Genomic DNA, 17,016 nt, shown 5'->3' on the forward strand with positions numbered 1-17,016 from the left:
CTTAGCCGCAGGTGCCCCGAACGCTCCTTTCCCCTCAACCTTGGCACAGCTCTTTGGTTGTGCGTTGCCCGGAGGCGGTTTGCCCGAAGGCGGTTTGCCCAAAGGCGGTTTGCCCGGAGGCGGTTTGCCCGGAGGCGGTTTGCCCGAAGGCGGTTTGCCCGGAGGCAGTTTGCCCGAAGGCGGTTTGCCCGGAGGCTGTTTGCCCGAAGGCGGTTTGCCCGAAGGCGGTTTGCCCGAAGGCAGTTTGCTGTCCGTGGACAGGTGCTTACCCATGGGCAAGACTTTAGCCTCAGCAGGTGGCGCCGATTGGAGCCTGGGGTCAGGAGTACTGACAGAAGGGGCCTGCATCGGCTCATCCGTTAAGGACTGGGTCCCAATTGAATTGGTTCCCACTTGAATAGGTGGGGAATCTGAGTCTAGACTCAGGTTCTCCATCGATGAGCTCAGGGTTGCCCCTTCACTCGGGGTTGGATCGTCACGATCGAAGTTTAGTTGTGTTTGCTTAGTAGGTTTGTGTTTTTGTTTTTTTATTTTTTTCATAGTTGGCTGCCATGGCCTCAATTTTTCCGGGGAAAGTAAGTCGATCTCGGCAGAGCCCCTTTTTGCCGAGACAAGGCTAGTTGAAACTGGGGGTCGCCTGGTACCCAGAGTTCACCGTTTACGGCCACATCTTAACCCCTGTGACCATTCAGCCCTCGGCACGGTAGTCACACCTTGGCTTGGGGTTTTGATTACCGCTTGGCTTCAGGTGTCACCTCCCGTTTCCTGGAGGATCTTCCCTACTGAGCTCCCTCACCACGTCAAGGTAGGTAATCGTCGAGGGAGCCCCAGGCGGCTAAGGCTTGTCCTATTTCCCGAGACCAAAGCGGTAAAACAGTTCCATGGTGAAACCGATATCAGCATACACTCAGGAAATCAACCAGATGACTTCTAAATCGTGCTTGCGAAAGCAATAAGAATGAAGACTCGATAAACTTCCAGAACTCACAGCGTGAATATAAAAGGCTCGTAAAACGGTCGATACGAGACCCCTTTAGAGCATACTGTGAGGAACTAGAAAGTAAAAGGGAGATTTTCAGACTGTGCAGAGTCCTTAATAAGGATGAATCGACCAAGTTGGGGTCTCTTAGGAAACCGGATGGTATCTTCACATATTCTTCATCTTAGAAGTATACCACTCGGGAGAACAGGTCTCAGAAGTGGGAGGGAGCGAATAACCGGTGTCTACAAACTTTTCAACATGAAGGTGTTGCAAAGGGAATTGGGACACTGCGAAAACGGTTGTTATCAATAACCTGGCGACAACTGCTATACTATCCTTTGAACACTTCAAAGCATCTGGCAGGAATAGCATCTATCCAGCGATGTTAAAGAAAGGTATAGAGCACTGGCAGCAACCAATAAAAAATATTTTTCGGGTCCGTTTCGGTCTTGGCAGAAGGTTAATGTAGCCTTCAAATCCAAAATCCTTCAGAGAAATTAGTTTACCATAATTTTCACTGAAATGTCTGGAGGGGTTTATTGAGCGTCACGTTCTTGAGAAGACACTAACGTCGCACCTATTAAAGGAACATGTTTACCAGCGTGGAAAGTTCTACGAGTATGCGCTTTTTATGTTATTGGTTTCATGAACTAAAGATGCAACTGTGAAAGGTGAGTATGCGATGATGGTGTACGCGGGCATTAAAGAGGCGTTGAGTTGAGGGCCCTTTCAAAAGCTCTGTGAGGCCACCAGAAAGCATGGTGCTAACAGAACTTTAATTAAGTAGATCTATGCTATAATAACCTAGAGATTTCAGGTATTAATCGCTACCTAACAAAAGGCTTCCCTCAAGGAGATATGTTATCGTCACTTCTGTGGAATACGTTGATATACTCACTACTATACGAACCACAAAATCTGCTAATACACGTTCAAGCTTATGCGGATGCCGTGGCTGTGCTAGTAGTTTGCCGAGATCTCGGAACGGTGTATAGAAATACACAACGCGCCGTTGATTTGATGGCCAGTTGGTGCCTCAGGGATGAGGGGTACAACAAGAGATGAGAGATACAGCCCTTCAATTCTCCGAAGAAGTGAAATATCTGGCAGTTAGTCTAGACAAGATTCCTTGGAACGAACATATAAAGGTAAGGATGGAACGAGCTCTCCCTGTCTATGGGCTGGGTAGGTAGACCTTTGGCTCGACATGGTGGGCTTAGGCCTAAGGTAGTAATGTGGATATATGTTGCTATCATTAGGCCGATGTCCGTTTATGCATCCGTAGTGTGGTGGGTTAAGATTAAACTAAAGAGTTTTCGCTGCAAACTAGCCACAGTGCAAAGAACTTTGTATCTGAGTGTCATCGGTGCCTGGCACACCGGTGCATTCAGTGCAACGCTAAATGCATAACTCAATTATCAGCACTTGGATTGGTTTATTCAGAGCACTGCAATGAGAGCAGCTTATAGATAAGTTTGACTAGATCTGTGGGGAAGCAATGGACCGAGAGCACAGAGAAGATGCTAGTTTAAATGGATCTGACTGTTAAATCGTGCAAGTACAGAGTCCCCATGTATCAAGGTGACAACTGATACAGTATACTCCAATGAAAATCACTAACATGGAGGGGGAAAAGACCGCTGTTTTAAATAATCACCGAAGGTCTCTATCTTCCTTGCACATTTCTTATTCTTATCATAAAACGATGGATAAAATAAACTAGTCTTTATGCACTCAATTCAACAGTGTCGTACAACCACAGACTCCATTTATTAAAACGAACAATTTTTCTTGACCAGGCATATTAGTAAACATAAAAGTCCAGAAAACCATTAGACTTTTATTTACTCTGCTTTCTTTCATGCTGTATATATTCTGCAACTGTCCTACTTCTGATATAAAACTTCTCTCACGACTTTGACTCTTGTTTATAATAAAACTTCTATCTGTCCTAATATCTTTTCCGCACAAAGCGAAAACATAGTACACTACCCTCATTTCGGCGTATAATCAAAATATTACTCGACAATCTGGGAATAAGCTCCAAGCAAACTGTGTGCATTGTTCTTGGAAGTATCATCATAAGCAAAATCTAAAGCATTGTTCTCTTGGATAATAGAAACTTGCTGGCCAGACAGAATCCAGTAACTCCGCAACTGACCAAGGAGCTATTTGCGAGAGCATCTCGAAGTTCAGGCAGGATTTGCATAAACTCACAACACGAGGAGATACTCGTTTTCTATGGCGCCTTAATAGCCCAACTAAGCGGTCTAATTATTCTCTCGACTACACTCGAAAATACTTTAGTGTCGGTCCCGTTTTCACTGCCAACATTATTTCCACGGGTCGTCGTGCTGCAACTGCACAGCTCCTGGTTCATTCGCGATGCGCTATAATTTCTTTCTGACGGTTCCCTTCCACCCCCAGGAGCAGGAATGTTTCCGAGATAAATATATGAGGTCCACCATAACTTAAAGTCTGGCTATATATCTTAATAGAGGACTAGTGAACACCAAACTATAAATAAGAAGTTGTTGCTCTTGTACGGTCCAGCAGGATGGGACCGAACTCAACCTGGAGCTATTATAATTATGAAATACCCGAGAAAATAGTCTTAGATAGCGGCCAAGCCTATAAAATCAAAATTAGTTTGCAGAATGTGCTGCGAATAGGTTAGTAGAGAATATTCGCAGGTTTTGAGTCTGAAAACATTTGAGTTGTAGATATCACTGGGAGGTACCATTAACTTATCCTTGAATAATAATGATAATTCACATATTACTCAGAAAGGAGATGCAAGGTTATTATCGATCAGAACTTGGTAGGATAAGGATTCACTGATAAAGAGGACAAGGTCCTCGATATATTGTTTACTCACAAACATTCCAGTGATCCATCGACCAGACTTCATCGTTTAGTCAGCAAGAAGTCAGCTTCTTAGATACCTAGGCTCAAAGGCGTGAACAAGTCCCTTGCCTGCCAAACTCATAGCAATCCACTCATACCTACAACTATCAATATAAAGCGGTTTTAAGAACACTTAGCCATGTTAACCATGTTCATCCGGAATTTATACAGGACAGCAGGAGGACAACCAATTCGCGACAGAATCGAAGGAATTTCACCTATTAATTGGACATGATTGAAATGGATCAATTACAACAGGAGACAGTTGAGTTTCTTCACAATTAACTCATAACACTGATACCAACCGGCTCACTTACACCTTCTATAGAAAAAACTAGTACTTACCATGTCAGTTTCACAATCTACCGTATATCAGGTATTTCACCCCGATACCCGACATATATTAAGTTGTGACAACGTTGTCCTGTACAGTAAAGAGATGGAATCAATTATAAGCTACGCAAAGTTAGCAACATCACAGCAGCAAAACTCAGGACTTCAACCAAATCAATTTGTAAATCTGAGCACCAGCAGTAAGGTGTAGCGTAATCTGTTTACTGATACAATCCGCTCCTATATCACTTATCTGTTCCACCTACTTGACCCCGAAGCAAATGTTGAATTGATATAACAGAGATAGCCAGTCAGTCAAAACCAACTGAGGGAACTAGGCACATAGTCAGAGTAATTGCCAAAGATCAAAATTGACGCGTCATGTCAACACGACAGCTGGGACCTTCGCACCACCTTCATCCATATTCGAGCAAGTGTATTCTGATCTCCTCTTTTTGTCTTACTACAAGAGCGTTGCCTATCTCTCTACTGCCTGACCATGATAGACCGTTCATCACGTTAACCGGTGTTAGCCACGCTTTTCAATAAACAAGCCATCAAAGCTGACAAAGCATTCCTCGAAGTATGAATTTTCAGATTTTTAATATAACTTCGAATGCAATTTGACCTACCGAACTTTAGACATCTCGGTTTTGCGTCGAGGTCCACCAATTCGATATCCCTAAAAACTGTCCGGCGTCCTGGCGTACGCCATCGCTCCATCTCAGGCATGGTCTGCCTCGTCTTGTATTTTTACCATAGATATTGCCCTTAGAGACTTTTCGGGCGGGATCACCCTCATCCATACCGATTAGGCGACCCGCCCACCGTGACCTATTGAGCCGGATTTTATCGACAACCAGACGGCCATGGTATCGCTCACAGATTTCGTCATTATGTAGGCTACAGAATCGCTCCAGAGTAAAACCATGCATTTCAAGCAGCTCCACAAGGAAGCTGACTCTAGCCCGTGATCAATGGCAATCTTGTATTGCAGCCAATTTAGAAGCTTCAGCCACTAAACTTATGGTAAGTGGGTGAAACCTGTTGTTGTTTGATTGGAAATTCCAAATATCACACAACCGCTCCAATTGGGGATATGATTGTGGAAGGAGAATAAGATATTTCGCATCTTCTGAAATGTCTGCATTTGGGAGTCTACCACTAACTCGCAGAGTTCCTTTTTCATCTGAGAGAGGGTGGAGTTGTTTTAGCCTTAGACGGATTACCTTTCTTCAAAATCTCGATTTCTTTTCTACATCCTGCTAATTGGAACAGCCAGATGATTCCGTTGAAAGCTTGATTGATTTCGTCCAAGGTTAACCTGCCCGTTTCCCTCTGTCTTCGAGGAAGTCTAAGATTATTAAAGAATCTGTGGCAGGTTGCAGTTCCTATTAGAGTTTCAAAGTCGGAGTAACGTTTTAATATTTTTGGCTCAGCTATGGATGCAGCAAGAGTTTTGATGTTTGTGTCACGGTGATCGGCGACACATCTACTGTTTGTGTCCTTCATTCTGAGCCAGTCCTTCATTGTTTATGGTTAAGCAATTCCCAGGAGGTGATGCTTCCGGAGACGCAAACAGCTGGATTATCCTTAGATCTGACGTGACTCCATTTCAAATTTTTGCCTATTTTCTGGATCTAGGACACCCAATTAGCAACATAAATTTTCATTGAAGAGGGTTATTAAGTTAGCCGTCCTAGAATTATATTAGAGTAACTCTAACAGCAGATTTCGTTGCAACCTGCGTCCAACGATGAATTTGCTTAATGTATCAGTTCGGCTAGTTCGGCTATTAGTTCGAGTTGGTGACTCTCGTTTTTGCGCTGATCATTGTCGCTTTTGGGTTAATATCGTTAGTAATGACTCTAGTATATATGATCGCTGCATAAGTCGATTGTGAGGCATCACCCAATTCATGTAGTCCTATTTTGCAGTTATTAGTGTGTTGAATCTACAGTAGAATCGTAGCGCCGAGAATCTGCCTCTTATTGCTCCCAATTTTGCTGGATCAATCTGCTGGAGATTCATCCCAATCTACCATACTCCGGCTTTCCAGACCTGTTGTTTTAGCACCTTAGCTTTGACGGTTACGGGGGCTACCCTTGAAATGGATCAGAAATCGTCGCTAAGTTAGACAGCAGCCGTCTTTTTATTAATTTCCTTGACTTGAGTCGAAATCCGTTACCTTAAACTGGAACTAGTCTCTGTGTTGGTTCCAAATTATACCCAAAGTCTTGGTCAGGGTGTCTTCATGTATCTTAAAGGGGCCCAAATTCCCCATCCTTATGAAGAATCTTAGAAAGAAGTACAGAATCTTTACTTGTCCATTTGTTCAGATTAAAACCACCACATTGAAGAAGCCCTTTAATTTCTTGATACAACTGAACAGCAGCTTCTTTGGTGTCGGCTTCGATCAACATTTCTTTTGTCTCCAAAGTATGGCAGTACCTTTTCCATATGACCCCGCTGGTGGTATTCTTTTAGAAATTCATGATAGGTTTTAGCAAGCTATTTATCTTTTTTAAGCCATTTTTCCAGCTGTTTGTATCTGCATACCGCCATGTCTCTGAAATTTTCTAGGGATTTTTGGCCGGCTTCGTTCTTAGTTCGTTGGACTATTATCTGATAAAGCTCCTCACATCTTGCTTCTGTGCTAGACTCGGTTTCCTTTTGGCTTCTTCCGCGTCAATTTCGGAGAATCACTCCATTTGTTTATGGAACGCTGTCATCGATATCATAGACGTTATGTTCGTTGATTGAGCTTGTTCGGGACTCATAGTTTTTCTGGATATTATTCAACCCAGTTTAACTTTCTGAGCTAGTAAAGGATGACATTTCCTTAGAATAATTCCTTCAAATGTTTCAACTCCCAGGATCAACTCAATACTTCCTGGTTCGTTGAAGTGTGGATCTGCAAGCTCTAATGACCAAATTGAACTAAGATCATTCACAAAAATGGTTTCCTCTGCAGCCTTGAGGCCAGTTTTGCATAACCAAAGTTTCAACGAGAAGTTTAGGCCTAGAGGGCAACCTTGAAATGATTCGAATTGTATCCTTTTTTTGTACGATTGTTGTCTCGTTACCTCCGATTCCGGTGATGTTTGCAATAATGTTTTTGGTTTGCAGCCCGATTCGTTTAGCAGCCTTAGCAGAAAGGAATAATGTGCGCGATCCTGGATGGATCAGCGCTCGTAGTGTTACTCTTCGACCAAAATCTATGGTTGCATTGACCAACGCGGTCGCTAGAATCGTCCTTTAGATGAGTATTTTGATAGTAGGTCTTCTCGTTGCTAGATAAGAGGATACTACTGTATAAGTTGGTTATATTCGAAGCCCTTTGCTAGACTTTCTTGACATCCATGAACGCATCAACGTAGATCATTTTCATTTTGTTGTTGTTGATAAAACGTTCCTCTAGTGCAGAGATAGCCTTTTCATAATTCAGCACATCCAAAGTAAGTTGAGAAACCGCTTCCTTCGCATCTCCATTCAGATAACTCAACAAGTACTGCATCTTCTGTATCGGCCCTATCGTGGAATTGCTATGTATAATAGCGTTGAACAAGTCAATGAAGGACTTCCATTGCGTGGAATTACCCCTGAAGGGTGGTGTTTCAACTGTCGGTAGCCTTAGAAGACTGCTACCATTGTACATTGATGCTCCAAATTCAAGAGGGATGTAATCCGCCGTAGAAATTGGACCTGCTACAGGATTTGCTGGGGTGGAAGTAACTATTGTAGTAGTAGTTGTAAACCATAGTGAGGCCATTGCAGATGTTGCACATATTGAAAGGCTGGCAGGATTTGCGATCTGCGATCTGTGGTTGGCGCTGTTATAATTGGTTTCGCCGTAGGTAATGCATAGCATCTAAGGCCAAAACATTACCAAGCCTGCTCTGTATAGATCGCCCTTGCAGCCATGTAGAGACGTCTTGTAGGGCCATGAAAATTCCTGTGTAGGATGTGGATGGAGTTCTGCGATACTAGCTAGCAGCATCTCGTGGTTTACTTAAAATGTGCTGAAGGGTTTGTCGATGTCCAACTAATAATAATAATAATCGTTGGCGCACTTCATTCAAGACCGTAACGGTACACTAGGAGGCAATGTGGTCAGCATTGCGCTCGCAATGCCAACTAACCTTTTCCTAAAATGAATGAAGACGAGTGTATTTGATGTCTGAATCACGAACAGTGGTCAGACAAGTGTGAAGACGAGTGTAATTAATATCCAGAATTTTTACCAACTGTAAAAACAAACAAAATGAAGACGTTACTCGTCTTAATGCTGGGATGGCAAGAAGCGAGGAGTTGCAATTAGATACGCCAATTGGGATAAATGTTCCAATTTTCGATCCTGGATGGATCTAAATGATCCGGCTCGACTGACCAATGATCGAAGACAATCTTGTATTGCAGTGTTAGGGAAGATACCTTCTCTGCTTGAAAGAAGGTATCTTTCCTGCACAGTGTAAAAAACAAAACTTGATACTTGATCCCGAAGCCAAACATGCCACTAGGCGAACTTTCGTATAGGCTAATATGCCCCTTAACCACCATTTGAAAACTTTCTAAGCGAGTATCTATAATAGATTACTCCCAATCGCGGAAAAAGAAAGTGGCCTATCAGGGACGCGGTTTGAATTCCGGAAAACAAAATTAACAATGGATGCAATCAATTCGGTGAGGAATCTGGCGAAATCGGCTGTTGAAGGAAACAAATATTGTACAGGGTAACCCTCGACGTTAAAGAATGCCTTCAACTCGACAAGTTGGAAGCAAATTATTGAGGTATTTGCCAGGCTGGGCGCGCGACGCACTATACTTACTGTTCTCGAGTTTTTAAAAGAAAAGCAACTTTATTGTGACTCAGATGAGAGGGCTTTTAAGAATACCGAACAACCTGTCGTGTACCACAAGGATCAGTCCTGGGCCCTTAATTGACGAAATTATTCAATCCCAGCATGTTCTCGAATATCTCGATGTGATCTTCGATCAGAAGTTGAACTTCAAGCAACATCTGCAATATGCAGCTACAAAGGTATCTAACATCAGCTGATTAATCGCTGGAATGCTACCGAATATAGGAGGCAAAAGACAAAGCCGCTGACAACTCATTTCAAGAGTGGTTACTTCGACATTATTGTACGCAGCACCTATGTGAACAATTGTACTAGCTGGTATCAACAACAGAAGAAAAACAGCAACGGCTTATTGACTGAGTGTCCTCCGAATATGCTGCACTTGTCAAACGACATTCGACGACGCAGCATGTAAAATAGCTGGGATGATGTCTACCGATGTCTTTACGATTGAAGCCATACGGATTCACAAAACTGATGAACCTAACCTGGCTTGCCAACATTCGGCAAGGGACCTATCACTGATTGAATGGCAGAAAGGATTGGATGCGGCCAAGAAAGAACGCTGGGCTCATAGGTTAATAGGGAACTTCGAAACCTGCACTAAACGGAGGAATGGTAACGTGGACCATGACTTGACACAATTTCCAGGCTGACATAGTGCTTATCGATGACACCTCCACCGAGTGGTCATCATGATTCTCCGAAATACCCGATTTGCGAGTACGTAACAGAAAATGCGAAGCCCAAGGTTCACATCATATAGAACAGAAATGGAAGCGGTAACCAATATCAAAGCTCGATTAAGATGTGGAAAGCTGTGGAACCAGCAATGAAGAATATCTACGGAATAATACACCACGAGGAGTTTAGAAGGAAAAAATAAAGGGAGAGGATGACCATCACGAATAACAGTTAAATACTTGGTTAGGATATGGGGGATCCTAAGTCCAAATCCACAAGATGTTGGACCGGATCAGATGGAAAGCAACTTACTCCCACGTTTTTTGGTCCAGGGATCCCTTGTTTGGGGCATAGCAACCAAGCATTCAAAAACCAAAAAAATCAGAAAAGGACTAACGGTTTCGTCCAGCACAGAGGCAACTTTTCAAATGCTTGCTCATCTCTGCTCTGGGAGCAGCGTGACCGAAAGTGGCAGCAAGTGGAAAAACGCTCATTTATATAACCTGACCAAATGGTGAGGTATCGTCTGAAGGGTTGCCTCTGCCCTGGACGAAACCATTAGTCCATTTTTGTTTTTTTTCCTGTTTTTGAATGCTTGGGTGCTATGCCCTAAACTGGGGATCCGTGGACCGAAAAATGTGGGAATAAGATGCTCCCCATTTGGTCCAGTCCAACATCATGTAGATGTGCACTCAGGATCCCCCATATCGAGCTTTAATCTAGCTTAGATTTAAACAATTGGCGGTTTAACTTTAATATAATTCGCAACCTTGTCGCGTTTTTGCGATTGTATAAAGGAGCGTTTTTCCACCTGTTGCCACTTTCGCTCACGCTGCTCCCAGGGCAGAGGTAAGGCAGCATCTGAAGAGTTGCCTTTGCCTCGGACCAAACCGTTAGTACTTTTTTAGTTTTTTAATTAAATACTGATCACGTCCCGCGACGTAATGCCATATGGCATTTCAGCGGAGAAAGTGGATGGAGAAGGAGGCGTATTTAGTGGGTAAAAGTCCCTCATAACCGTATGCTCGAAGTCAGCGGTAGCCTTTAAAGCTTTCCACCTAACATCCGAAAAATAGACAGACAGTAAACCGATTTCAATAAGGTATTGTTTTCTACCTGCAAGTGACCAGTCAAACTCGACTTTTCAGCACCGCCTCCCCAATTAGATTCACTGATACTTGCGCATAAATCAAATTTGTCAACTCAAGAGTAGTCGCTGGCTAAAATTCTGACCAGTGAAAAACCATGTAAATGGGGTCTTCAAATTATTTCTCCTAATTTTTCTCTACAATGAGCTCGGTCCAAATAAGAATAAGCTTTTCTTCTGTAAGCAACTAAAATTATTAGTTTCGATTTTAACTTCTAAACTTGTTCTACTTTTCGGCAGAATTTGTTATCATGGAATGGAGGATTCTTTGTCAATCGTTTTCAAGAATGAACATGGGGAACATAGTACCAAGTAGATATGAAGGTTCCTAATCACAACATATCAGCTATGTTGAGGCTATTGATTGTTTATCTTGTGTCTGCTTTTGTCTGCCCAGTTTATTGTACTCGTTAATTACAATAATGCTTTTATCTATGGGAACGCACTCATCTTTAACACTTTACCGAAAGTCATATTATAAAATGAAATGAGTATCTTATTCATGAAAGTTAAATGTGAAGTGTATGAACTAATAACTTACTCACCGGTGTTGAATATGGATGAGCTGTCAAACGTATTCCATCCGCTTCCAAATGCTTTTTCATCACAGTCTCAAGTTTCTCAGGTGAACTATCACATCCAGTCAAAATTTCATTACTGCTGCTCATCGCCTTTGGATCATTTATCATAACATACACGGAAGCAGCACCTTTTTCACGCAATTGACGAACACTTTTCAACAATTTATGACGATGCTGAGCATTCTCAACACCAATCGCGTCCAAGTCAATTTCACCGATTTGTTTACAAATTTCCAATTCATCGTATCCATTTTCCATAAAGCTATCGGCATACTGAGACATGCCAATGGCTCGCAGCCATTCGCAAACAATATTTCTCGATGCCATCACTGCCAGCTTTTTTGCACGAAAACCACCTATCACCGCGATCACCATGCATAAACGAACGTAGTCTTGTTGCTTGCGAGAATCACTGGAGAAGTTAAAAACCGCAACCAGTCAGGAATTGCTGGTGAATACCTGCAGGGAGAGAATAATTCATGTTATCCTGGACCACCGTCCGCCCTCGCTATTGGGATGCTTCATGGAGGTGGAAAAAATTGTATGCAGATTTTTTGCTGATATGACTGCTCATTTCTTGCGTAGTTCTCAATTGGTTAGCAGAGAGCTACGCGAAGGTAAATCCTGGCTTCATTCTACTGTTCAAACTTTACTGAAGTGGAACGTGCAGGCGCTAATTATGCAACCTGGGCGAAAAGATAAATTGTCCTATTATAGCGAAGTACTATTTGCACTGAAAAATTAATTTCTGAGCTTCAACCATTACTTCATTGTATTGTAAGTTATAAAGGCAAAATGACCCTCGTTCCCGGAACAATTTTCGCAAAAAACTCACATTCCAATCTATTCTGAGATATATATGCCAAAATAAATCGGAAAAATATTCAGAACTTTATAAAGTTAGCGCCCAATGTGGGCAAATTCATCATTCTATAATAACATATTTAACATGTGTAACTAACGGCTGTAGTCGGTAATATGCCACCATTTTCCCGATTTTTTTTTCGACCCAAGCCATTTCTTCCTCTTCTTCTCTTGTGGCTCAAACTGAAGCTGGACTAAAGGGATAGGAATTTGGATGATAGCAGCTTCCGAATTTTGAAAATTTATTGCTACTCAAACACCTTAGATAGAGGCTGACCTCACGCGAAAACCATTGACTATAATTGATTTCTGGAGCGTGTGCATGCTCCTTGACAACTGTAACGAGGGTCCTCTCAATTGCAACGATTAAAGCTGGATATTCTGGGCCTAAGTGGAATAAGATGGTGAAACTCTGGAGAGTACTCCCCTCCCTCTTGCACAGTTATGGTAATGTCCTTTTGTACTCTGCAAAGCCAAGTGGTAGCGGTAGTTTCTGACGGTTAGCGCAAGATACGCTTCCATGCCCCGGGAGCTGATTTCTGACCAACTTCTAGCTGCAAGATTCCGGTCTAGGTTAAGGAGGATCAAAATTGTGCAGTGTTATGCACCAACGCAGACTTCCGATATAGTGGAAAAGAATGCTTTCTACGAGCAATTAAACAGAGGAGGCTTCCTTCCATTATGATCATGATGGGTGATCTGAATGCCAAGATGGACTCTGACAACAACTTTCTTGGACATGCGCTCAGGGAACACGGTCGCGGCGACCGTAAAGACAATGGTGGGAAGGTTGTGGATTTATGCAGCTTCAGTCACATACATTATTCGAGCACAGAGCCTGCCCACTGGGTTTCAATTACCGCACACCTTGCGAGCATCTCGATCGGCTATTTCGCGAACAGCAGTCGACTTAGAAGTTGTCTCCTTGATATGCGTAGCAAGAAAGGTGCTGACATCGACCTCGAAAAGAATCGCCATCTAATGTTCGCTTACGTTCGCTTGCATGTTGCGACAGTCATCCTCGCACGGTTGGAGAGCTGTGACTTTCTCCTCTCCCAAGTTGAACATCGACGGTATTCATGATCCAGCTGTCGTTTGCACGACAGATATGCTTTACCAAAATTCACTTTTCTCAGGTGCCACACAGGTCGTCGGAGACGTCCAAAAGGGGCATCATAAAATCTAGATGACCACAGGATCGTATGGATCAATCAACAAAAACGGTTGCAGGCTCTCTGAAAAACCATCCAATATGACGAGCAACTGAAAATATTGAAATAACACTTCACCACGATTCTTAACCGTATCACATCCGGTGAGGTTCCTCCTCTTGTGAATGAAATGACTAATCACCGTAATACGCCGGTACGGACTGTTCCTCCGAGCAGAAGAGAAATCATTTTAGCCATGAATGCACTCAAATGGAGTAAAACCGCTGCACTTCAGAGTTTCTTCGCTGGGTAATTTATAGCTACAACTACAGTAGCTGCAGATCTACTGCTCCTACTCGTATGGAAATCTTGGTAATCCCAGACCTTTCCCAGAGAGTGGAAAAGGGCATGATCGTCAAAGTTTCAAAAAAGGGGACTCGTTTTGAGTGTGACATTTGGAGGGGTATCTACGTACTCCCTCCACAAAAATAATGGTTGAAATAATCCTGGAACGCATCAAAAAACATCTCGAACGCTTGATCGACAGATGCCAGATTGGCTTTTGCTCTGGATCTTCCTACATTGATCACATTAACACCATACATATCATTCGAGAAGCAAGTGTTCTGCGCAAATAAGGCATTCTGGAGAAACTAGTAGCTATTACGAGAGGCACGTGTTACACCGAGATAAAATAACGAATAATATTGAGGCCGAAAGCGGAGTCTATCAGGGTTGTATTCTGTTACCGATATTCTGTCTTCTTGTTATCGGTGACGTTCTTCATGCTGTCAAGAGGACGCGGAGAAATTCAATGGACGATGAATCTTTCCTCAACCGCCTAAATCACGCTGATGACATCTGTTTGCTCTCTGATCTCCGTCACCGGGTAATGGACCTTGGCCAAATGGGTCTGAATGTGGAAAGAGCGTCAAGTAGAGTTGGACTAAAGATAAACACCAACAAAACGAAGGTTGTCAGTCTGAGGGGCATCGCACTCTCCCTATCTTCATCAATGGGCAGAGCATAGAAAGCGTCAATCAATTTGTATTTTGCTGATTTCTGCTGATATTGGCACCGAATTGGATTTCGCCCGACACATTAATAGCGCTAGACCCGCCTTCGCTACCTTGTCTAAAATTTGGAATTGTAGTAATCTCAACATCAAAATCACGTTAAGACTGTTCTGTGCTAGTGTTCTTTCTTTGTCGCCACATAGAAGTAGCACATGGAAAGCGAACTCCACTGTTACCCAAAAGCTCCAAGTTTTCGTCAATACCTGTATGCGTCGTATCATCGGAGTGCGCTGGCCTGACAGAATCTCAAACGAAGAACTTGAGCCACGTACAGCCTTGCCACTCATATGCACTGTGATGGAAAGCCCGAAGTGTCAGTGGATAAGTCGCACCATAAGGAGGGGCGACAGTTGCATTGCTGGATACACCATCCAGTGGAATCCACTCTCGCAAGATGGCCGACGAATGGGTCGCCCTAAGGGCACTTGATGCAAAACAATAAAGGAGGACTGCGAGCATCTCATAAAGTTGTGAGGCTCTGAAGCCCATTTTAGGCAACCGGGAATGATGACGAGAAGGTGTGATTAGCGGGCTATACCCCACCAAGGGATAAATGGTAACTATATATAAAGCCATGATGGTTGACATTCTAAAAGCTTGTAATCTGGGTTTTCTTTAAATCGGTGGCACTGGTAGTTGCTTCCAAACCATCGAATGATCATTGGCAATCAAAATGATGAATACTCTTATCCATTATTATGAATCAATAGAAATATGAGTCTTGGGTAACCTGGGACATATCGAAAATTGCGCTTGAAATACGAATTTGTTTTTCCTTTCGACCATTGGTAAAATTGTCGGCACCCATAGTGCGTATGTTTTTCTTGTAAAATTCGACGTTAATAATTCTTTGGATATTGCCAAATGATGCTTTGGTTTCGTCACGTCTCCTCCTATTCTACTAATCCTAAACTCTAATGCGGGACTATGGTACAAGGAGAGTTGCCTTATAATGATTCTAAAAAGGTGGTCGGTATAACCCTTTCGTAGAAATTTTCCCAAACAGAGGTATTTGGTGGCAAATCATGCTTCCCTTTTTAACATTATAGGGTCTTCGCTCAGTCTAATAATAATTAAATGATTCCAATTGAAAGAAATAAAGGACTTCATAAGTCAGTATTAAAGAACTTTACTTTGACTATGAAATCCCGCGTCAGCCAGACATCTGACGTTTTGTGTCAAACCAAGTGTAACTGAAGTTACTCCGCTACGCTCAATCCTAGCTGATATTTCTATTCACAGGTCCCGCGACAGGTCGCTCAAGAAAATGCAGAAAATTAAATTCTCGTTTAACGAGCCCGGAAAAAATAAAAAGGCATCCAGCTTAGTCAACGCAGTGATGTGCTAAGAGCTGCGACATATAAGGCGAATGAACTGTAAACTTCTTTTCTTAAACGGACTGCGCTAGTTTTGAGAGTTTCCTAGAACCTTGAGGTCACCAAGTCTGTATGTTCAAATATCTGTGAGAAGATATGATTTTATTATAAGTGTCTCGTCGACAGAAGGCTGGTCAATTGGCAAATTTACAAGAATACTAACCGGAAAACAAAACAAGTCGGGAAGCTGGACGCTTCAGGTACGAAAGGTTTTTGTATTTCTTATATAAAGACATTTGAGTATGCATTTGTCCATTTAGTACCTAGCACGTAATATATGCATATATTACCTGGGAGTATCGACTTTCGGGTGATATTGACATTCATAGTCTTGAATTTGCAAATAAGCAGCAACTTTGACGTATTATAACTTTGTTAGTAATCGTGCAATTTCCACCAAACTTGGTAAGATCATGTTCTATGTTATCGGGTACACCACTGTATTCACCTCCATTTCGTGGTGGTAATATGAACTGAAGGGGGGTTTGCACCGATTTACTAAAAATTATAGCAATATACTATTATTAACTTTATTTGAACAGATATCGGTATGGAAGGTATTTCGGACCAGGCACCAAGTAGTGGCAGCCTTCTGATTACAAATACAACAAATATCAAAACTAAGACCAACTTCGGAAAGTACTAGTCGAGACCTTTCATTTGATATCCACATGACCCCCCACATGGTCCCACTTTTGAATGTATGGGGACCTCCTCTTAAAGGGAGTTACATCCTTTTATGTTGAATTTACGAGGAGGTCCCCACATGGTGGGGGGGTCATGGTCCCCTTTTTGCATGTAAATTCAACATAAACGGATGTAACTTATAGTTGGATTTTCATGAAACTTGGCATGCGTATGCACGATACTGTCCTCTATGCCGGTGCTCCTAGGATGAAATGATCAGGAGTTTTTCTGTCAATTTCTAAAAGTTGGTAATATGCTATTAGTACGTTTATTTGAACAGATATCTGAATGGGACATATTTTGAGGCCTAGATTTGATCTAAGCGCACCACCCTGTTTTTTTCGGATTTTCGGGTTGGTCAGTTTC

At 42.5% G+C, this 17,016-nt stretch overlaps 1 protein-coding gene across 1 annotated transcript in view; it reads right to left on the bottom strand.

The window, feature by feature from the left end:
* LOC119652413 overlaps window positions 1–17,016 on the bottom strand; it is an 83,867-nt gene that overhangs the window by 47,527 nt on the left and 19,324 nt on the right. The window contains exon 2 of the mRNA XM_038056530.1: window positions 11,461–11,955. Coding sequence (XP_037912458.1) covers window positions 11,461–11,871 — 411 coding nt within the window. The 5' untranslated portion in view covers window positions 11,872–11,955. The remainder of the gene's footprint in view (window positions 1–11,460; window positions 11,956–17,016) is intronic.

The sequence above is a fragment of the Hermetia illucens genome, chromosome 3 (assembly GCF_905115235.1).
Source record: "Hermetia illucens chromosome 3, iHerIll2.2.curated.20191125, whole genome shotgun sequence".
NCBI classification, from domain to species: domain Eukaryota; kingdom Metazoa; phylum Arthropoda; class Insecta; order Diptera; family Stratiomyidae; genus Hermetia; species Hermetia illucens.